We start from the raw sequence: 26,483 nt of genomic DNA on the forward strand, positions 1-26,483 counted from the left end.
TTGGTGGGAGTCTTTACAGAGACATATTGCCTGGCCTTTCTTCCCAGGTGCCGCTGGGTGGGTTCGCACTTCCAACCTTGAGGTTAGTAGTGCAGGGCAAACCTTTTTGTCACCCATTACGTAGTGTCTAACTTACCTAGTGCTGCTCTAAGAGAAATGGCACTGGTGGGTGGCTTTAACACACAAATTTATTTTCTGGCGTGCGGGGGGCGGGGCTATCCTAATATGCAAATTGACACTCTGTTTCGAACTACTCTGCCGGCCTGGGAATGGCTTGACTCCTTGACGTGGGGGCGGAGCGAGGCGGGGGGCTAGTCGCTGTGCGGGTTCGAATCCCGTCCCCTAGCTCTGAGAACTCACTTGTGGGGGCAGAATGTCACCTCCTAATCGGTAGCTTGACGTGCAAGACAATAATAATAAGATCTGCACCATTTTCTGAAGCCCTCACCAAGCCCTGTATTAGATGAGTATCTGGCTCATTACACTGAACCCTCTGCTTAAGGCTAGGAGGTGAAATTCCTACAATTCTCATTTTACCTAGGAGTCAAAGTCTCCGAAAGATTAAAACCAAGGTCGCTCAGCTGGGAAGAACCCAGGATGCTAAGCCTGGGTCATCATTTCCAGAGTTTCTCAGTTGCTTAAATGATGGGGTTTTGATCTTAAAATGCAGATTTCAGGGCCCTGCCCAGATTTAAGGAACCAGAATCCTGTGGGGAATTGGATCCTGGAATCCACATTTTTGGCAAGCTGCCCCGGTGATGTTGGTAAAAGTTTCTTATGTCCCAAAAGCATCAGAGAGGTTGTGGAGGGGAGGGTTTTTTATATATGGGAACAGAGGCTGTATTTGTTCCTTGAGGCTGCCATAAAAAACTACCACCAACTGGGTGGCTTAAGGAGCCTGGTGGCGCACTGATTAAGACCTCAGCTTCTAATCAAAAAGGTCGGCGGTTCAAACCCACCACGCACTCTTTGGAAACTATATGGGCCAGTTCTACTCTGTCCTATAGGGTGGCTATGAGTCAGAATCGACTGTATGGCAACAGGTTTTATTTATTTTCTCACAGTTTAGGAGGCTAGAAATCTGATTCGAGGGCACCTGCTCTAGGGGAAGGTTTTTTCTCTCTGTTGGCTCTGAGGGAAGGTTCTTGTCTTTGTTCAGCTTCTGTTCTTGGTTCCTTGGAGATCTCAGGTGGCGTGGTACGAATCTTCCCCTATCTGTGCTTCCTTGGTTCACTGCTTACTCAATCTGCTCTTTTATATCTCCGTAGAGATTGAGTTAATAAAACCCCGCCAAAAAATAAAATAAAAGCCCCACAAAAACACTAAACGCACTGGCATTAATTTGATTCCCTCCCTATAGGATGAAGCAGAAATGCCCCATAGGATTTCCAAGGCTGTAATCTTTTTTTTTTTTTTTTAATCTCTATGGAGGAAGAGGGCCACACCTCTTTGCAGTGGAGTCACTGGTGGGTTGACTTAAGACATGCCCTATACTAAGGCTGTAACATTAACATAACAAAGAAATCCAATGCCCAGATGGGATTATATCCACAGGAATAGGGTTAGGAATTACAACAACTATTTGGGGAGGGGGGAATTCAATCCATATTAGGCAGTAGGATATTTAAAGTGCCTTTGGAGCAGGCTGCCTCAGTTTAATGCAACACAAAACTCCTAGAATTATTGTTAAGGACCAACTCACCCTTCCAGCTGCACTTCCAGCTAAGTCACCCCAATTTTTATTCACATCACCACTGCCAAGAGTCTAGTCTATACCTGGGGTTTGCCAAATGACACTCAAGGTAACCTAATTCTAAAGTGCTTTCAATGGCATGGGCTCTGGCTCCCCCAGCTCAGCACAAGAGGCTTCTAACAGTGGCTTCCTGACAGGAAGGAGTAGCTCCCTATTTGTCAGGAACTCCGTGGACCCACTGTGCGACCCATACCCAGTCAGTGCATGTGTTCAAGTGCACGGGGACAAGAACACAGGGCATCTTCCAGCCCTGACCCAGGAGGGAATTCCTCTCTGCTTTGTCCACAAACCCAGAGTAACTGGGAAGAGCTGGTTTCCATTCCAGGCTCTGCCTCTTCATGCTGGGGCATCATGGGAGTGTCTGGCCCTGCTCACCCCCCACCACACCCTCATCTGGACTCCCCCTACCTCACCCAACCCACTTTACCCACCGCCTACCCTTGTCCACCCCATGCAGCCTACTGTGAAAATATACTCCCCACCACTATCCCCCACCCCCACCATGAGAGATCAAAGTGTCCCAAGGCCCAAAACTGACCTCCCTCAGGGCATTTATACCAGAAGGATCCCTGAAGTGCACACTCCTTTTGTACTAGTCCTTAGGTCTTGGAGAGTGTCTCTACCTCTTCATTTCATAGCTGCTCTTAGAATTTAAAATCTATGCACAGCGCCTGCGATGTCTTTGTGTAAAGGTCCCCAGTACTAGTGTGAAGCCTTTCAAAGAGCCAAACCGAAAAACCAAACCCAGGCTGTCAAGTCAATTTCGATTCACAGGGACCCTATAGGACAGAGTAAAACTGCCCAATAGAGTTTCCTTGGAGCACCTGGCGGATTCGAAGTGCCAACCCTTTGGTTAGCAGGTGTAGCACTTAACCACTACGCCACCAGGGTTTCCAAAGAGCAGATGCTCAGTTATTCTTTGGGGAAGAAAAGAACCAGTGAACAAGAGGTGGAAATCATCACGATTTATTTTCTCCCATATCTTTGAAAAAGCTAAACGAATCCAGGCACATGTATATTTTACTTTTACCAAAAGGAATAAGGGAAATCTGGAGTGGGCCAACTTTTACATATTTCTACCTCTACCTTGTAAACCCAACTGTTCTTTGCAGACTATTCTGATGCCTAGGTTATCCCTATTCTGATGCCATGTTAACTGGCTCTAGATCACGAAAAAAGATTCAAGGATTTTCAATTTGTTTTAAACAATACAAAACTCTCACTCCTAAATCAAGCAACAAAACAGCAATAAATGCATGAGGATGAATTTAGATTCTGAATCTTAATAAACCTTCAATTAAAAAGAACATTTGAAAAATGCAAAAAAACTAGCTAAATATATAAGTCACTCCAGTATAACAGGAACAAAAGAAGACATACATGTGCTCCCTCCAGCCCCCCTTGCCTCCACTAATTAGAAGGTTAACAGCCATTTTCAACAACAAAGTGAAGAATCTCCATCAGACTTCATTAGAGGTGGGAGGACATGCTGGACTTCACCCTGAAAGGGGCCCTTGCCCTGGCATTAGGACTGGCCCTGGCGCATTCTCTGTCTGCGGCCCTCTTTTCTTCAATCTCCAAATTTCTTCATACACGGCTTGGAAGGCACCGGGGTCTGTAGCACTGATCTTGGCCAAAAACTCCAGGACTTTTTTCTTGTTGCCTTCAGTGTGGGCTCTGGGACCCCACAGGAATTCGTAGCATGGAGGATCACTGTTGGGCACCTGCCGGTACTCCAGGTACTCTTCCTGCACCAAATCTTTGGTGATGAGCTTCCTGGGCTCCCCAAACATGAAGTGCCACTTCCCATCGTAGATCCCCAGCACATTCAGGAATGCCCACATCTCCTCCTCGGTGGCCCGGTCGCCATTCCTGTAGATCATGCCCAGGAGAGGCATCAGGAGCCCATTCTTGGGAAACCCCCTGCTACCAATAAAATTCTCTTCCTTGCTGATCTCCAACTGGCTGACAAGGGCATAGGATTCACCTTTGGAGTCGACTTCCTTCAGCTCAAGCCCAAAGACCACCTCCAGGTGCACAGAGGCTCTCCTCAGGATGTCAGGGAAGTGCTCCTTGTGCCTTTTGTTGATGATCTTCATCATTTCTGCCTTCGTAATGGGCTCTTTCATTTTATACTTGTACAGCAGGAACTGCAACAACATGCTCACCCTCTGGGTTACGGGGTCTCTTTGAGACCTCTCAGTGGGGGCTGGGGCCGCAGAGGAACTTGGACCTCCCTCATCTTGGCCCTCGGCCCCTCCAGCAGCTCTTGTGTCCAAAGCACCAGCAGCACCAGTGGTGATGGGCGGGATGCTCTGAGGCCCCTGGGGAATGCCAGCAGCAGGGGAGCTCGGGGGAGACCCCCCAAAAGGAGGAGAGGAAGAGGACGGGGACCCTTCCTGCTCTGCTGCAATTGCCTGAGCACCGTCGACACTGTGGGCGTCGCCTTGGGTCTGGCGACGTTTCTCACGGGCACGGAGCTTACTCTTGTTACCACGAGGCATGACGACTCTGGTCAAGGTTAGCAGGGAGGAGTGTAAGGAGGGCAGGTGATGTGGGCCCACTGGAGGACGGAGGCCGAGAGCTTGGGAACCCCTGCAGCAGAGAGATGCCTCCTTGGCTTTAACAAATCACGCCTTTGCAGGATACTTGGAGGGCACTGTTCCAGGACCCCACAAGGCCCCTAGTGTCCTGCTCAGGACCCTGTAGAGGAAATTAGAGGAAGGATTGGGTTGTAGATTGCCAGCCATACTTGGGGCTTACGGGAGTGACAGCAGGGCCTGGCACTAAGGACTCTATACTGGGTTATTTGGGGTTCACTCTTAGGGCCATCATTTCACCTGCTGGCAGGGCCAGGGCACATCCCCTATGCTACTCTACCATGACATCTCCCATCCCTCTGGGATTTACAAGCAGGAACTAAAGGAGCAGCTCAGCCACCACTCCTGGCAGGTTGTCTCACTGATGAAAGCGCAGTGGAGCCCGTTCTGTCTGTGGCTCCTTGGAGGCCTCAGTCCTCCACCAGGTTCTCACCATGGCTGCCCCCTTTCACCAGGTCCCTCACCTCCATGGGATGCCCTGGGAGTTAGTGAGTGCAACTCACTACGTCACCATACCCAGGTCCTCCAGGTCCAAAAGCAAGGCTGGGGCTCTATGTTTCCCCCTCATTTGTGGGAGGAGTCTCCTCACCATAACTATGTATCCTCACCTTGACTCCTACTAGGGACCAAGTCTCCTGCCTCTGCTGAATAAGCGGCTCCATTAGTCCAAGGACTTCATGTCCCTGAGACCATGTGTCCCTAGGAACAAACCAGGGGCCACCTCAGCCCGACACCTCTGACCGTGGCTCCCCTGGGCCAACAGCAGTGGGAGGTTTTGCTGCATCCTACTCTCTTCTTGGAGGACGGGAGAAAAGACCCAGTGCCGTCGAGTCGATTCAATTCATAGAGACTCTATAGGACAGAGTAGAACTGCCCCATAGAGTTTCCAAGGAGCGCCTGGCGGACGTGAACTGCCAACCCTTTGGTTAGCAGCCGTAGCACTTAACCACTGCGCTACAAGGGGAGGAGAGAAGCGGGGTTAATTCCCTAGTGTCTTCTAAAGGATTTTTACCTTGACTCCCACCAGTTTCTGGGGTCCCTCTATCTCCTGAATTGGGGCTTAAACAAAGTTGCATATCTCCCTCAGACACTCCAGGCAGGATTCTAGAGTCCCTGGAACTTGCCAGATTTGGCTTCCAGGGCTAATGGCCTTAGCAGAGCCCACTGTAATCCTCCCCATTTTGGGTTGAGTGGTCCCAGTACCTCAGTCATGTCTTCCCTTTACTCTGCACCATTCCTGGGACCCCACTCTCTGCTGTCATGAGGCCACATCCCTCAAAAATCACACCTTCCTGAGACCTCACAGTTGGAAGTCAGAGTGACCCATATCTTTTGCAGGCTGTTTTGGGAATCCTAGGGCTGGCCAGGGCAGCGGGGTTCACCTGACCCCCGAGTTCTCAATTGGCGACCCTTCATTCCTCACTCAGGCTTCTGAACTTGCTTCCAGGAAGGATCTGGGATTTCTCCCCCTAGTAACGGGAGTCCACCTGAATCCACGGGTGGGATTTCTGGCTCAGTCCAAGGCCCTCACCTCCCTAGAGGGAAGTCGGGGTGCTGCACACCTGGCTACTCGCGCCCGGGGGCTCCCAGAGCTGACAGTAAGGTTGGGCTGTGGGTGGCCCCTCTTTTGCACGGAGGCCTCCTCTTTAGCACTAAGGGTCCTCGCCTCACCTCCAGTTAGGGGCTACGTCTCCTCCCTCTTGAGAACTGGGCTGCTTCCTTGGACCAAGGCCTACCCGTCCCCGAGACTCTCTAGGCCAACGTCGGCCTGGTGGCCTTGTGGCTGGTGGTTGGGGGCGGGACATGGTGGTACCTCCTCTGTTACAGGTTCAGTGGTCCCCTTAGCTCACACTCAGGGTCCTCACCTGGACTCCTGTCCAGTCCTGAGACTCCACCCTCCTCTGATAATAAGCCGCGCCCCTCAGATCAGGGGCCGCAACTTTCCGGCACTTCCTGTGCGGAGACAGGACGCCAGGATGCGTCACATCCGGCCAAGGCTGGATGGGGCCCTCTAAGGGCCAAGGCTATTGGGGGGCTTCCGAGGGCCGACAGCAAGGGCGGGACCGCGGAGACCCCACTGTACAGACTTGGGTGGTCCCTTTGTGCTCACTCATGGTCCTCACCTTGATACCTATCAGAGCCTAGGGATTCTGCCTTTACAAACCTGATTCACAGGGTGAGAACAAGAGTCAACCTTGCAGAGACCCTAGAGGGGGCAGTCAGGGCATTCCTCATGCTACCCCTGCCTGGGTCCTCACAAGAGCACAGGCTGGGTCAGCGCTCTGAGAAGACGCTCTTTTGGGGGTAGGTCGCGGCTTTAGCACTCAGGGTCCCCACCGTACTCCACTTAGGGACAAGGCTCCACCCTCTGCATAAAGGGGGCTGCCCCTTTGGACCAAGGCCTTCCCCTCCTGACACCCTTAGTGCTGAAATGAGGGGGCACTTCAGGCTGATAACTCTGCCTGGTGCTTTCCAGGATCAAAACAGGGCCTGAGCCCTATATCGGGGTCTTTCTCTTGATGGGGGTCTCCTCAAAACACACAGGGTCTTCACTTTGAGTCCTGTTAGGTCCTAAGTCTATTCCTGCTCGAGAACTATAACTGCCCTCCCTTCCACACCCCATTAGACTAAAGCCCTTGCCACACAGAAACCCTACAGGAGGAAATAAAGGGGCACCTCAGACTGACAGCTTTGCCGGAACCTCACAGAACTGTGAACAGGGGTGGGACTGTGTGAGGAGCCCTTTGCTTTGTGGATCCCTTCATAAGAGGAGGAATCCTTATCCTACCTCCTCCTAGGGCCTAGGTGTCCTCCCTCTGCAGAACTAGGGCCAATTGAAATGTACCAAGGCCCTGAGACAATCTCTGCATAGCCATTTCTGGGAAGGAAATGAGGGTAGTGCTTAGTCTGACGACTCTGAGCTTTGCATCCCAACTCAGACAGCAGTGGGGGAAGGGAATTTGTGGGGACTTCTCTGTTCTGGGGTGGATGGTTCCCTCATTCCTCAGTCAGAGTCCTCATCATGACACCGGATCACTTCTGAGAATCTACCCTCTACTTACCTGAAGATCCTCTCTGATCAAGGTCCACACCTTCATGGCACTGTGATTTGGAATCTGGATGATGCATATCTGTCCACAGTTCTTCAGGACTTTGAAGGAGTGACAGCAGAGATGAGTGTCTATGGGACACCACTATTCTGTCTCGGTCTTTCCATCATCCTCATTCAGGATCGTCAGCTTGATATCTATCAGAGACTGAGACTCCTGCATCTACTGACTTGAGGTGCCCTTCTTAGGCCCAGGCTGTCAAGTCCCTGAGAACTCTAAAGGATAAGTGAGGGGATGGTCAGACTGACAGCCGTGCCTGGGGCTTTCGAGGTTTGAGAGCAGGTTCCAGTTTATCTCTGGGTGATCCCTATATTCTGGGGTGTTCATCTTCCCAGTCCTCACTCATGGATGTCCTGATCTTGGTTCCTGTATCTGGGACTAACGGCTTCCCGGGAAACGTCACATCCCTCCAAGTCTTCAGTCTTTTGCCTCCTGGAAACCTTGCAGAGACGGGGTCCCTGTCCGAGAGCGATTTGAGATGGAGAGGCACAAGTCAAGGGGCCCAGAACAGCCCTCTTGGCAAAAACCAAACCTGCTACCTTCGAGTTGATTCTGACTCATACCGACCCTATAGGACAGAGTAGAACTGCCCCATAGGGTTTCCAAGGAGTGGCTGGTGGATTCGAACCACCAACCTTTTGGTTAGCAGGGAAGCTCAACCACTGCCAGGACTTCTCCTCTTGGGCAGTCTCCATAATGCACTATTCTGTAGTCCAACATGCAAAAGTTGCTTTTTACTAAGAGCTTGTCCAGTTTTCTAGTTGTTTAGAGCAGGAGGGCAAGTCTGTTACCAGTACCTTCCTTAAATCCAGAAACCTGTTGCTACTAATTTAGGAAAAACTCATTGCAACATACATACCATTGAAACATTTTACACTTTGGTTTCTTACAGGTTCTGGAAAGAACACAATTTTGTGTTTGGGGAAAGGACCTCAAGAAGAGCTGTTTGTTTTAGCCTCAGGCCATCCTTCCAGAGACTGTACGTTCTGTTTTCACAAATCTGCACAGATGCCCCTTAAATCCTTGTCTTATCCATCCAGCACAGGGGTACTCAAAGGTGCAGAGAAGGTATGCAAAAATAAGTCCCTGCTTCTTCATCTTTACTTCACTCTCTCTTTTTTTTTTCAGCCTTTAGGGCCTATGAATAAGCATATGCCATTATACAATTTTTGCCACCTTTAAAAGTGCATACTATTTATTTCATCCATTTCATTGTGTATCTCAAAGTATAATTATTACAAAATGAATGCTGTTTTCTGTTCAGATGCAGAAAACTTGTTCAAGCCCTCCTTTTATTTTGAAAGGTATGTCTCATTTTTTTTTTTAATCTTACAAAACTTTAGTCACTGACTCTATTTACCTGGATGACCAAGAATGCATCTCCTGTACAGGGACATTTTTTAGGCTTAGAAAAGAAAGTGTCAGTGGTAGAGGTCGTGTTTTATATTCAGAATGTCAGTTTGCCTGCATCTTCTTTGGTATTGGTTTATTCCCTAAAACGCCATGACAAGGTTCAGTACTGAACTGTAGAGTAGGAAACTCTCCTGGTGCTCCCTCAGTGTGTAACCAGTCTCCAAGCCCTGCCTGAACTGGCCTCTGGGTACTTCTCTAAACTCATCTCCCAAACCTCTCCTCTTGTTCACTTCACTCAATGATAATGGCTCCTGTGTGTTCCTTGGAGGGACAGAGCTTGGTCCTATGTCAGGGTAGTTACCTTCCACAAACCTAGAAATGCTCATTCCCTGGATATCCATATAGTTTTCTTTCTCATTTCTTTCAGGCTTCTGTTCAAATATCAATTTCTCATGGAAAGCTGCCTGACAATTCAGAATGAACTCAAATAGCTTCAAATTGTGTTTGATTTGGCAAAAGAGAAGACAACGGTAATCTTCAAGAATTTACTTTCCTGAATACATGGCATTAACAGGATGCAAACCATAAGTAGCAATACACAAACACCAGAAGATAAACTAGATAACTGGACTTCCGAATGTGGACGTGGGAAGGCGAAGGGCAGAGAGTTCCGGGCACCGAACCCAACCCCCAGACGCCACTGGAAATAAAAAGCTCTCTAACCCTCTCAGTCAGCGAGCACGTGGCCTTATGGTCCCTAGACCCCCCACTGCACCTTGTCTGCACCAAGGGTAAATTTCCACCTTCTGTTCCCCTTGCAACTCGTGGTGCGGCACACGTCTTATTTCGATCGGCTAATAGAACTAGACAAGAGCCCTTGTTCTGTTACAGATTTTGGCCACTCTGGCCAGGACTTGCAGACACCAAAACCTGGGCAATAAGTATGCGGACCCCTCACAACCCCTTAAGATGTGCCCTGACCCCGTTTGGTGAGTAAGGAGTGTCGAGTGGCCACCCTGATCCCCGCCCCAGGATGAAGTCCGCTGGGTCCCCACCTCAGGACGGAAACAGAAACTGGAAACTGGATGGGAAAGGCCTCTGAATTAAGGTAAGTGGGTGGGACCAGGTTGTTCCACTGGTCATCTAGGGGGGCTGAAGTCTCCCCTGAGGGGGTTACAATCCTCCCGGGGAGCTAGGCAAAGAAGAAGGTGACAACAGGGCAGTTCTAAGACTTAACCCCAAGGTTTGTAAAATGAGGGAAGTGGGGGTTGTGGCCCCTGAGACCCAGCCTCAGCCTAGTTGGGGTCCATCGGCCCCTCTGAAACCAAGGGTATCAGGTCATTCTGCCCTTGGCGACGGTCTTTGTCCATCTGTGATCACCCAAGTTTAAGTGGTAGTTGACAGAGGGTATTTAAGTCCCTCGGAGGCTGCCCTGCCATCACGACTATCTTTCCTTCAGAAACTGTTTGCTTCTTTCCCTTTCTTTCTGTCTATCTCTGCTCTCTGACAGCAGACCACTGGTAATTTAGTTCATGGTCATTGATTTTGGTTAAGTCCTGGTTCAGGTTTTCGTTTATGGTTTAGAGGACGTCCTTTTTGCATTGTTATTCTTTGTCGGTCTGTCTGGTGGGCACTCCTCTAGGTTGGGAGGGGGCGTCCTTCTGTCTGCATCCATTTAAAGCTGGTGTTCTTTCTCTGTGTCTTTGTGCGAGTGTGTAGGGTTAGGGACAGGATAATGCTAAAAACATTCCAAAGCATTCACCCTTAAGGTGTACTTCAGAGAACTGAGATAAATTCGGTTCTGATAGTGGGAAAAAGAGAAAGTCCTCCGTGCCGTGGCCAGGGTTGGTGATGAATAGGCCTTACAGCTGCAGCAGAGTGTGCGGCTCACCTCCTGGACCTGTGCCGGGCCGGAGGAAAGGTAGACAATTAACCAGGGACAGCAGTTCAAATGTCCTGCGAATTTTCCCTTGCCATCGCCCCATACGGCAGGGGGGCGGTTTCCTACCAAGGGAGAAATGTGGCCCTGGGTGCCACAAAACCCGGACAGAGTCAACAGGGAGGGCTACTCCCCGGCCAGTATCCCCTCCACCAAACAACTCTGGTGGTGAATAGGGGCCAGGTTCCCTTTAGTACAGCGGGCCTGATTAACTGGAAGAATAACACCTCAGGATGTCGAGAGAAACCAAAGAAATTGTATGAACTGTTTACTGCCATCTTTACCTCTTTTGATTCCACCTCACCTGGTCAGGCTGTCAATCTCTGTTACACACCTTCTGATCCTAGACAAGGCTGGAGAGAAAGCCCAGAGGCGACATGATGCTCAATGGACCAGAGACGCAGTCGGTGACATCTTCCCCCTTCAAGACCCGACTGGGACCACAATCTCACAGTAGAATATGGTAGGCTCCCCGATGTCGGGACTGTCTTTTAGTGAGCCTTAGATGTGGAGTGCCTAAGCTCTTAGATTGGAACATAGTACATGAAATTAACTAGTGTAAAGATGAGGACCCTGCAGCCTTCCTCGAAAGAGTTATAGAGCCTTTAGACTCTATACTCATTCAAGATCCAAAGGACCCAACAAATGCTCACAGTTTCAATAACATTTTTAGAAGACAGTGTGACCCGGATGTCGGGAACCAACTTCACAAAATAGAGGAAGGAGTTACTATGAGTATCAAACACCTAGTCGAGTTGGCATTCAAGGTCTGTAAGAACAGAGAAGAAGACAAAAGCAGGAAGTGCCAAGTTGCCCTACCAGTAACAGCAGCAACAGTACAGAAATAGCAAAAGGAGATAATCAATGTGTATATTTTGAGCAGGAGGCCCACTGACAGAGAGAGTGTCCTGAGAGAGAGTGAGTACCGAGTAACTCAATACCAGGCCTCTCTAGTCAGTAATCCCTGCACATCAGTCCAATCTGTTGTGGCTCCAGATTCAGCCACCCCTCTTCCCACTCTGTTCCTGAGAGACTGTGTCCACCGTGACCCACAAAATCAACCTCTAAGACATGCCAGCTTAGAGATCTTCATAGGTGAGTGTAGCTTCATTGAGGGTGGCCAAAGGAGAGTGGGCCACGCAGTTGTCAGCCACACCAAAGTCCTCGACGCGAACACTCGCCCAAATGGAACCTCAGCCCAAAAAGCTGAGCTGGTTGCAGTGATCCAGGCCTCGCAGCTGGCCAAGTAACAGACAGTGACCATTTATATAGAGTTGGATAACATGTTGTCAGTTTTACATGTATAAGAGATTTTGTGGAAGCAAAGAGAGCTTTTGAATTGAGTCAGTAAGAAATCATACATGCCCAATGGATTTTACAACTCCTTGAGGTGCTGTCACTCCCCGCCACTCTGGCTGTGGTACACTGCAAAGGAGATCAATAGGAAGATACAGTAGTGGCCCAAGGCCACCAAAGGGCCGACTTGTAAGCCAAGCAAGCATCGAGAACAGTGACCCCAGTAGTAGTGCCTGATTCTAGCTTGCCATAAGCTATAGAAGACCTTTATACTTGCAAAAATAGGGGCCAGACAGGGAAGAAACAACTGATGACGCTTGGAGGAGTAAAAAGGTAGAGAGCAAGAAGAATAAAGAGAAAACAAAAAGGTGAGATGGAAGTAGAAAGGTAGAGAAGAAAGGGAGGGATGGCCCCAGACTGGACTGTCCTAAACATAAATATATTGATTTATTATGCTACTGGATCAGGTTATAGAGTTTTGTGAGCACCTGGCTCTGCACCACTTGTCACTCTGTATGGTCCCTCTCAACATTAAAGACCACTACTCACAAAAAAAAGAAAAAAAGAGAGACAAGATCTTCTTGGAAGCATTAAGAGGAGACTAAGCACCAGCAATATGTTCTGGAAAAAGATTGCAAGAGAAAGGTAAACTGGACTATTGAAGCCCACCGGGCCAAACCTTGCGGGAAGACCTAATTAGCACAGGCTAAGACCCTTCCCTTGGCTCTGTCCAGGACTAGGGTTGCAGCTCAAACCAACGTTAAGGTAAGCCTTGTGGAGCTTATATATGGGCGTCCCCTCCTCCGTAGCTTGTGGGAAGGCTTCATTACTCTGGGTCCTGAGGATACCTTGGAGGCTAGAGACATATATAAAGCTAGCTCACTATTAAACAATATTCGTATTCTGTAGCAGGGGTGCTTGACTCTCTTTACAGGTACATGACGTGGCAGACTCTTCCACAACCTGAAGTCTTTTTCTCCGTGTCAAGACCTGGAGCACTACAGACCAGGCAGGAGAACAAACCCTGGGCACCGCAATCAAGATCACCAAGAAGGGAGAGTAGATCCATAACTCTGGCCTCTAGCTGCCTGCTACTCAGGACACTGACCAACAAGCCCTGCAGAACAGTAAGAACTGACAAGACAGTAATAACTGAAAAACTCAGGCTTCAGAGGATTTAAAGTGATAGAAAATTGTGCCAGTTGACTGTCATCCCCTGGCAATTATGCAGGTTGTTATTCATGACTGCTCAAGTTTCCCACCAGTATGCGGCCTTATATCCTGCTTGTTTATTTCCTGTGTCTTCTTAGAAGAAAAACGGGGTCCCCAGAAGGGCAGGATAATTATCTCAGAAACACCTCAAATGGTCTCCATTTAAAGGATGGCTGGGTCTGCTTCACCCTTTCCCCACCAGAACTAAAGACAATGTAGAGGCAATCCTGGTCCAGGTGCCCCCACCTACTAAAAACACCACTAGATTCCCCATGCGATGGGTCTCCCCGAGGCCCATCGTTCGTTAATTACAATAGGGACTTTGTCCAACAGACTACCCAGGGTCTCACTGACTCCACTGCTAAAACCCCAGGCAACTGGAATGAGACAAGTTATTTCCAGACTAATCTGACCAATCAAGTGTGTTACGTGGAGATACCTAATGAGAAGAAAATCAAGAATTTCCCAAGAACGTTTTATTTTCTCCTTGACTATTGCTTGCCCAACCACATGGGGCCTACACCCCAGACACACTCATTTACAATGCCACAAGAAAAAAATACCAGAGCCCGGAGTGCCGAGTGTGCCACCTGGGCTTTGTGGTCCCCTGGCTCAGAGCTTGTGGAGCTGCAGTTGGCTCGAATGAGCTGGTGCCACCCTCGGTGGCTGTGCCATCGCTGAATCTTTGTGTGCCCCCAGTGAATGTGTCTGAGTGTGTGGGTCTGGCTGGTGCCTGGGTGACCGCAGCCCAGCTTGTCGTTGTCCTGGCTGTGGATGGACAGCTTCTGACATCAGCCCTGTCACAACCACCAGTCAGTGTTCCCTAGGACTTTTGTTTCTCTCAGGCACCAGTGTCTGCATGTACTGGGCCTCCAGGCGAGCCTCAGGTTGTAGACTAAAGAGGGCGCTGGGTTTAATCCTAACTGGGGCAGGTGCAGCAATAGGGCTCCTGGCCCCTTTTTGAGGACTCGAGTCTCTCCGAAATAAATGGCTACACAAGTTCAACCAGGGCCCAACTTCACAAACTATCTGAGATATAGTAAAGGCAGCAATCCCGAACTTTACATGGTGTCTTCCCCTTCTAAGATCCTTGGCCATGGTCGTCTTGCTGCTTGTATTCAGGCCTTGTTTGTTTCACCATTTAATAAAGCTTGTGTCTTCCAGGCTTCAAAAGTTCCACCTGCAAATGATGCCACGACAGGGATATCACCCCATCTCCCCTGAGTAGGTTCCAGCTAGAGCCCTGTTCTACGCCAGCATCCCTAGGCAGCAGAAAGAAGCTACAGAAGATGAGACCTTCAGCCCTAAGCCCCTTACAGGATTTAAAGGAACCTGTTAGAGCGGGGATTGAAGCCTCTACCGAGACATCCCCGCACTCCGCCGCGGTTCCCCGCCCCCCTCGCAGCCCGCCAAGCCACAGCTTCTAACTGCAGTTTGCCGGACCACGCTGCGGCCCTAACCACAGTTTAAATTTGGCCTCAGAGTCCTGTGCATGCGCGAACCAAGATTTTGGCACATGCGCAGGACCTGAAGAGCAGTGTCCTCAATCTGTCCTTGGACGTGAACATCACTGACATGATTCAATATCTGGACCTCCAAATGTGGACATGCGAGGGCTAAGGGCAGAGAGTTCAGGGCACCAAATCCAACCCCCAGACGCCATTAGAAATGAAAAGGTCCCCAACCCCCTCAGACAGCGAGCACCTGGCCTTATGGTTCCTATACCCCACGTTGCTCCTTGTCTGTGCAGACAATAAATTTCCACTTTCTGTTTCCTTGCAACTGGTGGTGTGGCATCCATCTTATTTCGATTGGCTAATAGGAGTGGACAAGAACACTAGTTCGGTAACAAGGTCACGAAAGCTCCACAGACACATCCAAAGTCCATGAGGGACCAAGTTACTGAGCTGAGGGCTATGGGGCCATGGTATCGGGGAACATCTAGCTCAATTGGCATAACACAGTTTACAAAGAAAATATTCTTCATTCTAATACACTGAGTAGCATCTGGGGTCTTAAAAATTGTGAGTGGCCATCTAAGATATTCCACTGCTCCCAACCCAACTGGAGCAAGGGAAAATGAAGAAAACCAAAGACACGAGGGAAAGATTAGTCCAAAGTACTAATTGACCACAAGTGCCACAGCCTCTAGCAGATGGAGTCCAGCACAAGTAGATGGAGCCTGGCTACCACCACGGACTGCTCTGACACGGATCACAATACAGGGTCTGAATAGAAACGGCGAAAAATGTAGAACAGAATTCTAAATCACGATTAAAAAAAAAAAAGATTTACTGTCTGATGGAGACTGGAGAAACCCCGAGAGGATGGCCCCTGGACACCCTTACAGCTCAGTGCTGAAGTCACATCTTCATAGGTGAGAGTAGCTTCATTGAGGGTGCGCAAAGGAGAGTGGGCCACGCACTTGTCAGCCTCACCAAGGTCCTCGATGCAAACGCCAAAGATTAGGCAGGCCCATAAAACAAAATGAGTCTAAATGGGCACACCGGCCCAGCGGCAAGGACCAGAAGGCAGGAGAGGACAGGAAAGCTGGTAATAGGGAAACCAAAGTCGAGAAGGGGAAAGTGTTAACATATCACGGGGTTGGCAACCAATGTCAGAAAACAATATGTGTATTAATTGTTTAATAAGAAAAGTACAGTTAAAAAGAAAGAATTCACTTTCCCCATAGAGGAGGACGGATGCTAATGAACAAGATACAAAGCAAAGTATAAGTGACAAGGAACTGGACTCAGTTAAAAACTTTTCATTTTGAATCATAGTTAAACGGTAGCTAGACAGAGCCTTAAAGGTAACGAAAGGAGATTTGCATTCTCTTCATTGACTCAGAAGTTACTGTCTAATTGAGCTAAGACTCAATTCCTAGGTTTCTGTATATCTGTTCTTAAAGCATAACGGTTCAGAGCACAAGTGCTGGAGAAAGATCTGAATTCCATCACTGACTTAACGCAAATATCATTCTCTCAACCTCCATTTCTGCATCTGTAAAATGAGGTCAATAATAAAATTCGTGTATGAACTAATGTATGCTAAAAGATTAACATGGTCGATGGTACGCAGAAAACAGTCAGGAAATCTCAGCTCTCATCATTTTCTTTGTTCCCTAAAGATAGTTCCCTGTCTGTTATTGCTTCCTATTCTATACATTATTGGTTAGCACAGTCCCTATCACATAGTATGCTTGTATAATTATGTGTTCGATAAGTATTTGATAGCAAATATACGATTTGGCAATGAATGGAAGAAAATAATTAAAGCCGTAGCTGGAAAGGTTATATAGTTAAGTAAAGATTTATGTCATATAACAAACCATGCCAAAATTTAGTGGCTCAAAACAACAGCCATTAATATAATGAGTAGCATCTGGGGTCTTAAAAATTGTGAGTGGCCATCTAAGATACTCCACCTCTCCCAACCCATCTGGAGCAAGGGAAAATGAAGAAAATGAAAGACACAAGGGGAAGATTAGTCCAAAGTACTAATCAACCACAAGCACCACAGCCTCTATCAGACTGAGTCCAGCACTACTAGATGGAGCCTGGCTACCACCACTGACTGCTCTGACAGGGATCACAACAGACGTTCCTGGAAAGAAATGGAGAAAAATGTAGAATTAAATTGTAACTCAGAATAATAATAATAAAAAGACCAGACTTAGTGTCTGACGGAGACTGGAGAAACCCCGAGGGTATGGCCCCTGGACACCCTTACAGCTCAGTGCTGAAGTCACTCATGACGTTCAGCCAAAGATTAGGCAGGCCCATAAAACAAAACGAGCCTAAATGGGCACACCAGCCCAGCGGCAAGGACGAGAAGGCAGGAGAGGACAGGAAAGCTGGTAATAGGGAAACCAAGGTCAAGAAGGGGCAACCAATGTCACAAAACTATATATGTATTGGTTTAATAAGAAACTAGTTTGCTCTGTAAGCCTTCATCTAAAGTACAATTAAAAAAAAGAGAACGTAGTTTCCCCATAGAAGAGGACAGATACTAATGATACAAGGTAGTAAGCAAAGTGTAAGTGGTGAGGAACTGGACTCGGGTTAAAGACTTTTTGATTTGGATCATAGTAAAAGGGTAGCAAGGCAGACCCTTAAAGATAACAGAAGGAGATTTGCATTCTCTTCATTGGCTCAGAAGTTACTGTCTAATTGAGCTGAGACCCAATTCCTAGGTTTCTTTATATCTGTTCTTAAAGTATAGTGGTCCAGAGCACAAGCACCGGAGAGATATCTGAATTCCATCGCTTACTGTGTCTTAAAGCAAATATCTTAACATTCTCTGAACCTCCATTTTGGCAGCTGTAAAATGAGGTCACTAATAACATTCATGTATGAACTAATGTATGCTAAAATATTAACATGGTAGATGGTACATAGAAAACAGTCAATAAATGTTAGCTCTCATCATTTTCTTTGTTCCATAAAGATAGTTCCCTGTCTGTTATTGCTTCCTATTGTATACATTATTGGTTAGTACAGTCCCTATGACATAGTAAAAAAAAAAAAATATTTATTTATTTTTGTAGTATGCTTGTATAATTATGTGTTCGATAAGTATTTGATAGGAAATATATGATTTTGGCAATGAATGGAAGAAAATAATTAAAGCCTTAGCTGGAAAGGTTATATAGTTAAGTAAAGATTTATGTCATATAGCAAACCATGCCAAAATTTAGTGGCTCAAAACAACAGCCATAAATTTGTTCATGACTCTATGGTTTCAGTTGGGATGGCACATCTCTGCACCATGTAGTGTTGTCTGGGTTCACTCCTGAGTCTGTGGTCACTTGATGGTCCAGGGCCTCACTCACATGGCTCTTGCCTGGCTGCCTGTCTTTCTGTTGGCAAAGGGCAAAGGAGGTATCTAGGCCATTTAGCTCTCACCATGCAGCAGGCTAGCCTGCATTTGTTCACGTGGTAGTGGTCACAAGGTATCTCTTTTCAACTCTCTACCTGTCATGTTTGTTATTATCCCATTGAACAAAGGAAGCACTGTGGCCAAGCCCAGGGTCAGCATTGGAAGGCACTTCCCATGGCTTGGACAACAGGGAGGGTAATCAGTGTGGCCATTTATGCACAGGTGAAAATAAAATGCAGTAAATAGATCTCATGATATTTGAGCACATTTATTGCAAAGGGAAAGTTGCTGATGAAGAAAGCAACATAAATTTCTGAAACAAAGACGAGTTCAAAGAACCAAGAAATTTCAGGAACCAGAAGGGTTCCTGGATGTCTCTTCCTCTGAAACTAAAAGGAGAGATGAAGTGATGAGTATAAGGGGGATGTGGCTGCTAAGACAAACTAAGGCAGTTCTCAAACTTACCAGTTTCTGTTGACTTGATTCCAACTCGTGGAGACCCCTTCTGTGCCAGAGAACAACTGTGCTCCACAGGGTTTCCAGTGGCTGATTTTTCACAAGTGGTGGAGAGAGTGTGTGCCCCTGCAGCAGACAGATGCCTCCTTGGCTTTAACAAACACCGCCTTTATAGGATTCTTGGAGGGCACTGCTCTAGGACCCCACAAGGCCCCTACTGTCCTGGTCAGGACTCTGTAGAGGAAACTACAGGATGGATTAGGTTATACATTGCTAGCCCTGCTTGGGTCTTCCTGGGGTGACAGTAGGGGCTGGCACTAAAGACTCTGTACTGGGTTAGTTGGGGGTTTGCTCAGTTCATGTCAGGGTCATCATACCAACTGCTGGCAGGGCCAGGGCCACTCCCCTCTGCTACACTGAACTTGATACCTCAAATTCCTCTGGGACCCACAGGGAGGAACTGAAGGAGTAGCTCAGCCACCACTCCGGACAGGGTGTCTCAGTGATGACAGCACAGTGGGGCTCGTTCTGTCTCGGGTTCCTTGGAGGGCTCACCCTTCCACAAGGGTCCTCGCCTTGGGTGCCCACTTTGACCAGATCCCTCACCTCCCTGACATGCCCTGGAAGAAGTAACTGCAACTCACTAAGTCAGCATGCCAGGTCCCCAGGTTTCAAAGCAGGGGTGGGGCTTTATGGTTCCCCCTTACTACAGGGAGGAGTCACCTCATTATAATTCGGTGTCCTCACCTTGACTCCTCTTAGGGACCCAGTCTCCTGCCTCTGCTGAGTAGGCCTCTCCATCAGCCCAAGGACTTCATGGCATTGAGATGACACACTCTCAGGAGAAAAGAAGGGGGCACCTCAGTGTGATATCTCTGATCTTGGCTTCCCAGGTCCAATAGTAGAGGGGGGACGTTGTACAGCCTCTTCTTGTTTGGTGGGTGTTAATTCCATCTTTCTTCTTGAAGGACTTCTACCTTGACGTCCACCAGGTTCTGGGATTCCTCTCTCTGCTGAATTGGGGCTTAATCTTAGGCCCTCATTTCCCTTACACCCTCCAGGCGAGAGTCAAGGGTCACCTGATCTTGTCAGATTTGTCCTGGGCTCCCAGGGATCATGGCATTAGCAGGGTTCAGTGTAGCCGTCCACATCTTGGGTTCAGTGATCTCTAGTACCTCAATCATGTCTTTCCCTTGACTCTGCACCATTCTTGGGACCCTATCCTCTGCTGACCTGAGGCCACAGCTCTCAGACCAAAGACCACACCTTCCTGAGACCTCACTTGGAAGTCAGAGTGAGCCACATCCTTTGAAGGCTGTTTTGGGAATCCTAGGCCTAGCCAGGGTGGCTGGGGTCACCTGACCACAGACTTCTCAATTTGGTGACCCCTTCATTGCTCACTCAGGCTTATGACCTGGCTTCTGGGTAGGACCTGGTATTTCTCCATCTACTAACTTGAGTCCACCTGAAAGCAGGGGTAGGATTGGTGGCTCAGACCAAGGCCCTCACCTCCTTAGAGGGGAGTCAGGGTGCTTCACATCTGGCTAACCCTACCTGGAGGCTCTCAGAGCTGAGACCAAGGATGGGATGCGGGCAGCCCCTCTTTTAAGGGGAAGACTCCTAATTCGCACTAAGGGTCCTTGCCTCACCTGCAGTTTGGGTCTAGGTCTCCTCCCTCTTCGGAACTCGGGTGCTTTCTTGGACCAAGGCCCGCCCATCCTTAGACTTTACAGGCAGAAGTCAGCCTGGTGGTCTTGAGGCTGGCGGTAGGGGCGGGACTTTGTGGGACCTCCTCTGTTCTGCGTTAGGTATCTCCTTAGTCCACATTCAGGGTCCTCACCTGGACTCCTGACCAGTCCTGAGACTCCACCCTCCTCCGCTGATGAAAGTCTCAACCCGGTCACACCAGAGGCCTCACCTTCCCGGCACTTCCTAGATGGAAGTCGCCGCAAGCCCGCTCATCACATTCGGCCAAGGGTATAGGGTGGTCTCCGAGGGCCAAGGTCCTTAGGGGCGTGTCCCCGAGTGGCAACAGCAGGGGCGGCGCTCTTAGGACCCCACTTTTCTCGGGTTAATTGGTCACAACAGTCCACATTCAGGGTCCTCACCTTGACTCCTGATCAGTCCTGAGACTCCACTCTCCTCTGCTGAGGAGAGCTCACACTCCCCAAACCAGAAGGTGCAGCTTCCCTAAATGGAAGCCAGGACATGTCACATCTGTATAAAGCTGTAGGGCAGGCCTCCAAGATTCAAGGTATTTGTGGTAGGTGCCAGAGGCCCTGAGGGCCGACAGCAAGGGCAGGATTCTTGGGACTCCAGTGTTCTGGAGTGAGTGATCCCTTAGTGCTCATACAGGGCTCCCACCTTGATACCTATCAGAGCCTGGGAGTCTCGCGTATAAAGACCTGACTCACAGGCTCATGAGAAGATTCTCACCAAGCCGAGACCCTGGAGGGATAGATCAGGGTGTGCCACACCATACACATGCGTGAGGTCTCACAGGAGGGCAGTCTGTTTCACTTCTCCGAGAAGATCATTTTTAGGCAGTAGAATGCCCCATAAGCACTCAGGGTACACACTTAATTACAGTTAGGTACAAGACTCCTCCCTTTGCAGAACTGGGGCTGCCCCTTTAGACCGGACCCTCCCTCCCTGAGACCACTCAGGAAGAAACGATGGGCACCTCTGGCAGAGAGCTCTCCCAGAGGCTTCCCAGGACTTAGAACAGAGGCAATGCTCTCTTCCGCTCCTTCTGTTGATGGGGTTACCACTCATAACACTCAGGGTCCTCACCTTGCCTCTTTTGAGGACCTGAGTCTCCTCCCTCTATGGACCTGGGGTATGCCCACAAGACCTGATACTCTCCAGGCAGAATTGAGGGGACTCCTCATCCTGACATCTCTGCCCTGGGACTCCCAGGGCCAACAGCAGGGGGCATTTTGTGTGGCCTCCTCTGTCTGGGGTGGGTGGTTCCCTCCTTCCTCATTCACAGTCTTTATCTTGAACCTGACCTGTCCTGGAAATCCACTCCCTGCTGAATCCCAGGTTGCTCCCCTCATATCAAGGTCTTCACTGACCTGGGACCACTGATTTGGAAGTCAGGATAAGGCATATCCAGCCAGGACTGTCTGAAATCTCTCAGGGCCAACTGCAAGGCCAAACGCTAGGGGCCGTCACTCATCTTGAGGGGCCGCCCATCATCTTCATCACTTAGATATCACAGGCTGAGTGTCCTTGCCTTACTGACTTGGAGGGTGTCCTTAGGCCACTGTCTCAGGTCCCTGAGAAACCTGAAAAACAAGTGAGGGCACTACCTGGGGCTCTCTACGTCTGAGAGCAAGCCCTGTCGCTCTGTGTGATCCCTAAATTCTGGTGTGTTTTTGCTCTGTGTGTTCTCATCCACTGAGGTCCTCTTCTTGGCTCTTCTTTGTTTAAAGCCTTCCTGAGAAATGCCAAATCCTTGCACTCGAGCAAATTTGCAGAGATTCCTTCCCTGCCCAAGAGTGACGAGTGGCATGAATGAGGAAGCTGCAGCCAAAGACAAGAAGCCCAACACAGGTGGTGGACTGTCAGAAAACCAGGCTGATCTCATCCTTCTCTCCTTCAGCCACACACAGAGGCTCATGTAACTTTGGTTCTGTTAGATCTACTTTCCACAGCCAGGGGCTCTCCAGGATGATTTTATGAGCCTCAAATCTTTCAGGTTATCTGGCCTTGTATATGTCAATGATTGTATTGTCATTGAATATTGTCTTTTCCTTTTCCTTATTCACACATCTCAGTTCTTTTAGTATCCACATAGCTCTGACTATACCGTCCAACTCAATGCTCTGGACACTGCGTTATTCATTTTCTTACCTGAGATACATTTTGTAGTGAAAAGAATTGTGAATTAAGTGACATAGGGTAAGCCTCTGGCTGGTAGGAGTGGTTGAACAGTGTGAGTTCCAGAGGGATTCACACCAGGGGTCTAATCTAGCTGGCTCAGGTGCTAGACTTGCAAACTCAAACACATTACCAAACACTCTGAGCTCCAGGTTCTTCTTCTGTGAAGTGGGATTGACAAGCCCTGGCTTCTAGGGCTGGTACACTGTGTGCGAGGCATGAGAAGCACCTGGCAAAGTGTCTGCGCATATTGGGTCTTTAAAAAATGGCACTTATTACTATGATCATTTTGACACCACACAATACCAACGGCCATCTGAGAATTTTTTGTCTTGTTTTCTCCAGGGTTTGTAAGAATACGCGGCGCTCTAGACAAAGAAAACCAAATGAGAAGAAATACTACTTAGAAAGAAAAACTAAGTAATATTTTACAATACCTCCTTGTCCTCGAGTCAATTCCAACGAAAACCAACCCCATGTAGAACTGCCCTATAGGGTTTCCTCGGCTATAAATTTTAAAGAAACAGATTGCCAGGTCTTTCTTCTGCAGTGCCCCTGCATGGGTCTGCACTCCCAACATTTATGTTAGTAGTCAAGGTCAAAGCATTTTATCACTCATTAGAGAGTGTCATAGTTATCTAGTGCTGTTATAACTAAAATACCACAAGTGGAAAGCTTCAGCAAATAGAAAATTATTTTCTCACAATTTAGGAGGCTAGAAATCTAAATTCAGGTGCTGGTTCTAGGGGATAACTTTAACTCTTTGTTTGTTGTGGACGAAGGTCCTCCTTGTCTTTCTTCAGCTTCTGTTTCATCTTTCCTTGGAGATCTCACCTAGCATAGCAACTATCATTCCTCACTTGTGATTACTTGCTTGCTGAATCACCTCCTTTCTCTCTCAAAAGAGACTGGACTTAAGACAACCCTCGGACAAAAAACAAAACAAAACACTGCTGTCCAGAAGATTCTGACTCACAGGGATGCAACAGGACACAATAGAATTGCCCTATAGAGTTTCCAAGGCTATCAATTCTTACGGGAGCTGCGTGCAACATCTTTTTCCTCTTGAGAAGGTGTTAGGTTGTCTGAAGACAGGCCTTACAATCCCCCTCTTTACATAAAAACACACATTCGCAAATGGCATTATAACCACGGTATTGGGTCATTATTTACAGCACCTTTTTGTGGGACATGGTGGGTAAATTCAATCCATATTAGGGACTATATTTTTAATGTGCATGTGGGTAGACTGTCCCAGTTTAATGCAACACAACGCTCCTAGAAGTGCTATGAAGGACAAACAACTTTCCCTCCCAACTGCTGTTCCATCTACGTCACCCCAATTTTCATCACCACGGCCAAAAGTCCCGTCTTCACTTGGTGTTTGCCAGTGACACTCAAGACAACCTCATTCTACTGTCCTTTCAATGGCATGGCCTCTGGATCCCCCAACCAAAGACAAAAAGCTACTAACACTGGCTTCCTTACATGGAATATCTCCCCATTATCCCAGAAACCCTGGAAATGATGTGTATAACACACAGTCAGCATTTATGTTCAAGTGCACTGGGACAAGAACACAGGACACCTTCCGGAGTGCTCCAGGGGGCATTTCTCTCTGCTTTATCCCCAGTTCCAGAGGTAGTGTGAAGAGCTGGTTGCCATTCCAGGCGCAGCCATTCTATGCTGAGACACATGATGGGAGTGTCTGATCCTGCCCACCGCTCCCACAGCCTCATCTTGCCTTGCCCCGGCCCCCAGCCTCACCTCTACCTGCTCTTCTCACCACCTACCCTTCCCTACCCTATGTTCCTAACTTAAAATTCCCCCAGCACACACTGAGAGATCAAAGTATCCCAAGGCCCCAAAATGCCCTCCCTCAGGACATTTACGCTAGAGGGAACCCTGAAGTGCTCACTCCTTTTCTACTAGTCCTGAGGTCTTGGAGAGTCTCTCAACCTTCTCCTTATTTCATTGCTGCTATTAGACTCTAAAATCTATACACGGGCTGCCACACCTTTACTTAAAGGGCCCCAGTACTAGCATGGAGCCTTCCAAAGGGCAGACGCTTAATTACTGTTTGGGGAAAATAAGAGGCAGGGAACAAGAGGTCAAATCATCACAATTTATTCTCTCCCACATCCTTAAATAAGCCAAACAAATCCAGGCACATGAGTGTTCTACTTTTACCAAATGGAATAAGGGAAACCAAGAATTGACCAACTTTTATGGTTTTTCGCCTCTACCTTGTCATCCCAACTAACTCTTATGGATGTCTTTAATATTTCCAAGGACACTCATATTCTGCTACCACGTTAACTAGTTCTGGATTCTGTAGAAATGATTCAAGGATTTTCAATTTGTTTTACACAATATAAAACTCTTACCCTGAAATCTGAAAAACAATAAATGCATGAGGTGAATTTAGATTCTGAATCTTAACAAAGATTCAGAACAACACTTGAAAAATACAAACAAACAAACAAAAAAAAAAACGAGCTAAATCTACAAGTCACTCAACTATAACAGGAATATGAAAAGACATACATCTGCCCCCTCCAGCCCCATGTTGCCTCTACTACTTAGAAGGTTAACCAGCCATTTTCAACAACAAAGTGAAGAATCTGCATCAGACTTCACGGCTAGACTCTCCCTGACACTAGCCCTGGCCCTGGCATGAGGACAAGCCCCGGCCCATTCTCTGCCTGAGGCTGTCTCTTTATACAGGGCTTGTAAGACACTGGAGTTGGTATCCTTGACCTTGGCCAAAAACTCCAGGACTTTTGTCTTGCTGGCTTCAGCTTGGGCTTTGGGACCCCACAGGAATTCATAGCGTGGAGGATCACTGTTGGGAACCTGCCGGTATTCCAGGTACTTTCCCTGCAACAAATCTTTGGTGATGAGCTTCCGGGGCTCTCCAAAGATGAAGTGTTTCTTCCCATCGTACATCCCAAACACATGCAGGAATTCCCACATCTCCTCCTCGGTGGCCTGGTTGCCATTCCTGTAGATCATGGCCAGGAGAGGAATCAGAAGCCCGGTCTTGGGAAATCCCCTGCAACCACTCAGATTCTCTTCCTCGGCGATCTCCAATTTGCTGACAACGGTATACGATTGACCTTTGGAATCGACTTCCTTCACATCAAGGCCAAAGACCAGCTCTATGCACTTAGAGGCTCTCCTCAGGGTCTCAGGGAAGTGCTCCTTGTACCTTTTGTTGATGATCTTCACCATTTTTCCCTTGGTAACGTGCTCTTGCATTTCATACTTGGACAGCAGAAACTGCGACAACATGGTCACCCTCCTGGTTAGGGGGTCTCTACGTGACCTCTCATTGGGGTCTGGGGTAGAACAGGAGCTTGGCCGTTCCTCATCTTGGCCGTTGGCCCCTCTAGGAGCTCTTCTTCCTGAAGCACCTGCAGTAGCAGTGGTGGTGGATGGCGCTCTCTGAGACCCCTGGGGAGTGCGAGAAGTAGGGGAGCTCTCCGGAGGCCCCCCAAAAGGAGGAGAGGAAGAATACGGGGACCCTTCCTCCTCTGCTGCAGTGGCCTCAGCACCCTGGACACGGTGGGTGTCACCTTGGGCCTGCCGACGTTTCTCGCGGACGCGGAGCTTACTCTTATGACTACGAGGCATGATGACTCTGCTCAAGGACAGTAGGCAGGAGTGGGGAAAGAGGGCAGGCGGTGCAGGCCCACAGAAGGAGGGAGGCTTAGGATGTGCACCCCTGTAGCAGAGAGATGCCTCCTTGGCTTTCACAGCCGACGTCTCTACAGGATTTTTGAGGACACAGCTCTAGAACCTCACAAAACTCCTATTGTTCTGGTCAGGACCCTGTAGAGAAAATTAAAGGATTAGATTGTAGATTGTCAGCCCTGCTTGGGGCATACTGGGGTGACAGCAGGGCCTGACACTAGGGAATCTCTGTACTGGGTTATTGGGGATTCTTCTAATTTCACTCGTAGGGCTATAATATCAACTCCCGGCAGGGCCAGGGC

The 26,483-nt window shown here is 48.4% G+C and overlaps 1 protein-coding gene and 1 pseudogene across 1 annotated transcript; both read right to left on the minus strand.

The window, feature by feature from the left end:
- Positions 1 to 3,223: 3,223 nt before the first annotated feature.
- LOC126068838 (melanoma-associated antigen B2-like) lies at positions 3,224 to 4,257 on the minus strand (annotated as a pseudogene).
- A 1,828-nt stretch (positions 4,258 to 6,085) lies between these two features.
- LOC126068839 (melanoma-associated antigen B2-like) lies at positions 6,086 to 26,121 on the minus strand. The gene is made up of 3 exons (XM_049871532.1): positions 25,211 to 26,121; positions 6,219 to 6,306; positions 6,086 to 6,136 (listed from the first exon to the last, which is right to left on the minus strand). Exons 1-3 carry the CDS (start codon positions 26,119 to 26,121, stop codon positions 6,086 to 6,088), a joined length of 1,050 nt encoding a protein of 349 aa, XP_049727489.1.
- Positions 26,122 to 26,483: the final 362 nt, after the last annotated feature.

Source organism: Elephas maximus, chromosome X, assembly GCF_024166365.1.
Source record: "Elephas maximus indicus isolate mEleMax1 chromosome X, mEleMax1 primary haplotype, whole genome shotgun sequence".
NCBI classification, from domain to species: Eukaryota; Metazoa; Chordata; class Mammalia; order Proboscidea; family Elephantidae; genus Elephas; species Elephas maximus.

Coding starts and splice junctions, on each gene's coding strand:
- LOC126068839 (XM_049871532.1), bottom strand. CDS start 26,121: ATGCCTCGTAGTCATAAGAGTAAGCTCCGCGTCCGCGAGAAACGTCGG. Junction 6,307..25,210: donor TCCAGTGTCTTACAAGCCCT/GTATAAAGAGAC, acceptor GTCTCCGCACAG/GAAGTGCCGGAAAGTTGCGG. Junction 6,137..6,218: donor AGGACTGGACAGGAGTCCAG/GTGAGGACCCTG, acceptor CCCAACCACCAG/CCACAAGGCCACCAGGCCGA.